General features: G+C 36.8%; 1 protein-coding gene across 1 annotated transcript in view; it reads left to right on the forward strand.

The window, feature by feature from the left end:
• Positions 1-5,364, forward strand: part of LOC115271526 (uncharacterized protein KIAA1143 homolog) — a 7,896-nt gene extending 2,532 nt beyond the window's left edge. Inside the window, exons 2-5 of the mRNA XM_029914270.1 lie at positions 859-1,009; positions 1,827-1,858; positions 2,429-2,524; positions 5,290-5,364. Of these exons, the coding sequence (XP_029770130.1) occupies positions 859-1,009; positions 1,827-1,858; positions 2,429-2,524; positions 5,290-5,364 (354 nt within the window). The remainder of the gene's footprint in view (positions 1-858; positions 1,010-1,826; positions 1,859-2,428; positions 2,525-5,289) is intronic.
• Positions 5,365-5,689: the final 325 nt, after the last annotated feature.

Below are 5,689 nucleotides of genomic sequence, written 5' to 3' on the forward strand. Positions count from 1 at the left end.
CCCCCCAATGGGGCTGTGGTGCCCCTGGGACCCCAAGATGGACCTAACTGAGGGGGTCCTGTTGTCTGTGTCTGCAAGACCTGTCTTGGACTGTGTTCCTGTCATCTAAATAAACCTTCTGCTTTACTGGCTGGCTGAGAGTCATGGTGAATCGCAGGAAGCCGTGGGTGCAGGGCCTTGTCACCCCCCACTCCGTGACACCAGTATTGTCATTTTTGTTTGTTTGTGTGTGTGTGTGTGTGTATATATATATATAGATATATATAGATATAGATATATAGATATATATAAAAGCTACTACACTACCTGCTTTACTGTAGTCTACTTTTGCAGAATTTGCCAGCAGAGGGAGCATGTTAACCAAAAAGAGCTGTTTCTGGAGCTTTGCTGTTGTAAAGGCCGATATTACTGATTATTCTAAACAAGCAAGCAACCAAAGGGGGGAGATAAACTCTGATCAACATGGCTAACTGAAAATGTTAATATTTGCTCAATAGAAAATGGAGAGCATTGCTATGGAAAGGAATCTCTTTAGGTCTTAAGACGGTATTAAAAATAATGGAAAAGGGCAAAATATTACAATAAATTTTTTTTTTTAAATCATACCTTAACCTAAATTCTTCTGTGATGATGTGCTACATGATTGAAAGGCAAGTAATGTGGTTCTGAGCTTGATGTCATGCTGATTAGTGTGTCTCCGTTTCTCTTGGATGATTTGACTATAACTTCGGGCTATTTGGGCAGTGCTTGTTGAGGGAGGTTGACACTGATGGCCAAATCTCTCTCCTAACTGACCTTACCACAAGAGTTGATTTGATATGATGATCAAAGTTGCTTTTATTTCTGTCTGTCATCTAGAGAGAGCAGCTCCCAGCTCCTGAGGAAGATTGTGAGAGTGGCAGTGACAAAGAAGATGAACAACCCCAAGTGGTAGTACTGAAAAAAGGGGACCTGACCCCAGAAGAAGTGATGAAAATTAAACAGGAGATCAAAGATGCTTCAAAATCAGGTAAGTACTAAGACATAATGAATTTTAGAATATTAATCTTTTGTTTTATATAGCCCAAAACAAAAAGACAGTAAGCAAATAAAGGAACATGCTTGCAGATGTAAGATTAATTTTCTACAGTTTCCTATTACCTCTGATTCACAATTCCTCATTTAAATAATTTGCCCCAGTGGTTCCCAGGCTGAGCTCTGTAGTTCACTAGAGCTTGCCTGACTAGTTACACGATCCTGGCTCTGTGGTTCCAGCTGTGAAATAGCAATAAGCTAAAAATACCATGGTTTTGTGAAAGTCATTTTTGGTTCCCTCTCCCCTTCCCTTAATGAATAACCAGCTCAGTGGTGTTTGGTTTAACATTTTGTTTTCAATTTCTGTGCCATTCTGACATATTTAAATGAACATAGAAGAAACTTTAAAATATATGATCCTCAGAACATTAGGGTCTAATTTAAAGCTGTGAATGAAAACTTAACTATCCTACAATGCTAAAAAAGAAGTGATAAGCATATCACTTGTTATGCCTGTTAAACTTACTAGAAACAATAAGAAAGTTGCAGAACTCTCTAGAAGCCTAGAAGGGAAGAGGTCTCAATAGAGTTATAGGTGATAGAAAAGAAGGATATAGCTAGTGTGTGGAATCAACTGTCATTGGTGCAGATTTGAACTGCTAGTGGGATTTGGGTTGTAAGACTCTGGAGGCTTCTGGAGGTAGGCAGGACATCTGTTTGCATGGTTCTCTATAGAACTGGGTAGTTCATCATCTTTTTCAACTTCCACAATGTTGAATTCACCTGGTGGTAGTTTCTCATTCTAACACCAGGAAATGTGAAAGCTGATCAGTACTACATATTGGTAATTTAATGTATAGTGACTAACAAATATCTGAATGAATTATCCATTCAACAGGCTTAAAATTGAAAGAAAAGGTAGCAAACAAGCAATTGAATAGATTGAAGTAAATAAAATAAAATTATTCTTCTTTAGTAAAATGTAAACCTTGACAAGAGTTATCTATCAAGATAGAAAAGATTTGTTTTCCTCCCAAAGTACAGAAAATCATTTTCTTCAGACTGCTTAAGATCAAATGTTCCGTTTTTAAAATAAACCAAAAGGCAGATTTGAATTTAATAAGAAAATTATAATCTTTGACTCAAACATTATTTTGAATGTAGCTCAAATGAGCAATTTAAAAGAAATTAATTTCACCCTAAATATACTCCTCCAGACAGATCTTAACTTGTATGCACAGTACAAGATGCTGCAAGTGATAAAATAGTGGAAAATTAAAGGAGGGACTAAAGGAATCCAGTGACTCAAATGGAAGCTTGTTGGTTGAACATGAGAAATGATTCAGTAATGGCAACAAACAAGTACAGGAAAATATGGTCTTACTTAATGCTGCTTTTGATTCTGTCTGTAAAGACAACCATAGAAAATTGTATCCAAGTTGTTGAAATAGCCATTCAGGAATACAAAGAAGAAAATGACAATAGGGAGGTCTCTAATTTATTGGACAATGTAAGTAAAATATGAAATGAAATAATGTAATGGGTGCAGTTATCTTAGAAGGTTGGTTGTATGGGTGTTCAGAATAATATTCAAACATTGTCAACCCTGAACACATTTCTAAAACACACTGTGGAAGTTCAGAAGTTCCTTCACAATGATAGCTGCTTCGTGGTTTGTTTGTGTTTTGTGTTTGTTTAAAGTGATGCCACAGCTTCACAGATGATGATGGAACTCTCAGAGTTTGTGGCTCTACTAAGTAAATTGAAACTAGAAGAGCGCATGAAAAGGACTTTGTCACACATAGCATGCATTTACTCAACAAGCGACTATTTCAAGAAGTTCTAAACTTATAAAAGGAATTGAAGGAGGTTTTGGAGGCTTTGACTGTTTACCAGATGATGACATTGTTGTCTGAGTAGAAATCTCTTAACAACCAAGAACTAGAACTGCACGGGGGGAAATGATCCAGAGAAGCTAGGAATTTTTGCCTGTTTTTCCAGTATGTTTTCCTTCCTCTCAAAACAGAAAAGCTGAAATGTAGCTGCTGGAATGAAATTTTGAGTTCCTTCTTTCTTTTCTACCATTTAAAATAGAAGATACAGTTTTTGTAGTAAAAATTTGTGCTTGTGAAGGAGGTTGTGTCATAGTTAATTGCAGCAAAATTGTGGGAAATTATAGAAGTAAAATTACAGAAGAGAAGACAATTGAATCCAGAATTCTGCCAGTTTTTAAAAGATTTTTCATTCCTGTCCAGCCAGTAAAGCAATGAAAGATTTTTATTAGTAGTGCTTCAGGATTGTGTTGGTCTGATCTTCATAACAGGCTAAGTACTTAACTTGGGAAAACGTTATTTGCTTCTTACCTCTATTAAAAAGAAAATACAAAAAAGTGGTGGGCCTTATCAGTTAGTAGACTGAAGGTGGGGGAGAAATCTATTCACAGAATTGCAAACTTTTCATTTCTGAGACTATGAATAATAAGCATAAACCTGTTCACACAAAGATATTTATTACTCAAGTATAATGTGCTTTGTGTTTCATTTTGTAAAGGGAAGTGGATTTTTTTTTTCAGCATGTCAAAAACCTCAACCACTCTGAAAAATACATTCAATGGTTTTTCAGGTATTACTTTTCCATGTAAACAATTGATATAGCAGCCACAGGAATCTGCTGATCACTGTGGAGGGGAGGTGGTCTGCATAATCATATATGGAAAGGGAGGTGGTCCACACTATGAAAAAAATCTGAACTGATCTACTCTAATGGGTAGAATAATAATCTGTGTGAAATAAAAGTAATATCTTTCATAAATAGGGTCAGTGAGATGATATGCAAATGCACCTGTACAGTTTTGTCACTGTAGCTTAGTCCTGAGCTTTAGCACCTCTGCATTTATCTTCAGTCCTAAGCCTTTGAGTAATGGCTATCAGTTATGGCAAATTGTGTAGGTTTTTGTGATATGGCCAATAGTAGTAACTTGGGCTTTAGAACCACTGTTGCAAGGGGCCACATACTAGTTACAATCAGGGGCTCTGAGACACTTCACTGTGATGACTGCTGTTCTCTTGCCTAGACATTGCATTGTCTTAGGCTTCTGATGCTTTGCTTGACTGCCAATGAAGTTAATATCCATGGGTTCATCTCCTGCCTTTGTTCTGTTGACTTGTGTTAACAGTGGGAGCAAACAACATAAGTGCTAGCATTTGCATCTGTGCTAGGAGATTTCTGCTGTGAAAGGGCCACATGTGAAAGTTTCTACTGCCATGTAGATGGCTGTGGTGTGATGGTACTGCAGCTCTCTTTGATCATCTTTACCTTGCCAACCTAATTTCCAGTTATAAGGATTCAAACTCAGGTCTCTGTTAACCATTGGTAGGTACAGCTGGCTAGCTCCACTCTTTATTAGAGGTTTTGAATATTGTGTTTGTGTTTTTTGCCAGTTACTTTCCGTGTTTAAAAATAGCAAAGTATCATGAAAAGATTGCTGTAGAGTAATTTCTTATTTCTTACATTTTATTTTTGAAGTTGTCAACCTCTGAGTTGACAGTGGAATGAATGTAATTCTAATAGTGTATATCACACAGACAGTTCATTAACTTGTATTCATATGAAGCCTGAATGGAGACGGAGGAAGAAAATGCCAGAATTAACATTCCATTTTACCATATCAGGATGAGAACAAAGGCAAACAGGTTCCAAGCAACCTGTGCCCAACAACCAGATGTGGATGGAGGCTGATTTACACTAAGGGTATTGTTGAAAGTATTCAAAAGTACCTAAAATATCCAGGTTTGACGTTCTGCCTTCTCATTTAATATGACCACAGTGATTCTTCATTCCAAAGGTCCCTTCCCACAGACATCAGATTGGGATATTATTCTGGGATTTTCTAAACCTCATTTACATTCCTCCCTATACAACTTTGTTCACTAACCAGTTTGACACGACTGTACCTTTTATTTCAAGCCATAGTCCTCCCTGTGACTGGCTTTTTCTGAAACTGATGAACTATACTCTTGCATTAATCTGGAAAAAATAGCTGATTTAATGTTTCAGCTTCACTTAGCCTCCTTCCGAGGCAGAGCGAAATTTAGTAATGCTCTTACATTGGCTTTTTGGAAATACAGTCATGGTGAGCACTTTAGCTATGATTAACCTTTATACGTAATCTTCTCTACTGAAATCATTTTATCCGTGGAGGACTTGCTAGAGGTTTTTTTAAAAGTTGCTATTTATCTACCAACAATCTTTTTGCTTAAATTTTCTTTCATGCAGCATTCTGAAAAGAATGATTGTAGGGTCAATGGTAATAAAAATGGTTTCATGAAAAATAAGATTGCAGAAAAGTAAAAATGGTAATTGATACAAGATATCTTGTCCCTGCATTCATTATAATCGCTAGAACGGGTTGGCAACCTTTCAGAAGTGGTGTGCCGAGTCTTCATTTAATCACTCTAATTTAAGGTTTCGCGTGCCAGTAATACATTTTAATGTTTTTAGAAGGTCTCTTTCTATAAGTCTATAATTTAGAACTAAACTATTGTTGTATGTAAAGTAAATAAGGTTTTTAAAATGTTTAAGAAGCTTCATTTAAAATGCAGAGCCCCCCGGACCGGTGGCCAGGACCTGGGCAGTGTGAGTGCCACTGAAAATCAGCTTGCGTGCCACCTTTGGC

The sequence above is a fragment of the Terrapene carolina genome, unplaced genomic scaffold (assembly GCF_002925995.2).
Source record: "Terrapene carolina triunguis isolate 2854851 unplaced genomic scaffold, T_m_triunguis-2.0 Scaffold34021, whole genome shotgun sequence".
NCBI classification, from domain to species: Eukaryota; Metazoa; Chordata; order Testudines; family Emydidae; genus Terrapene; species Terrapene triunguis.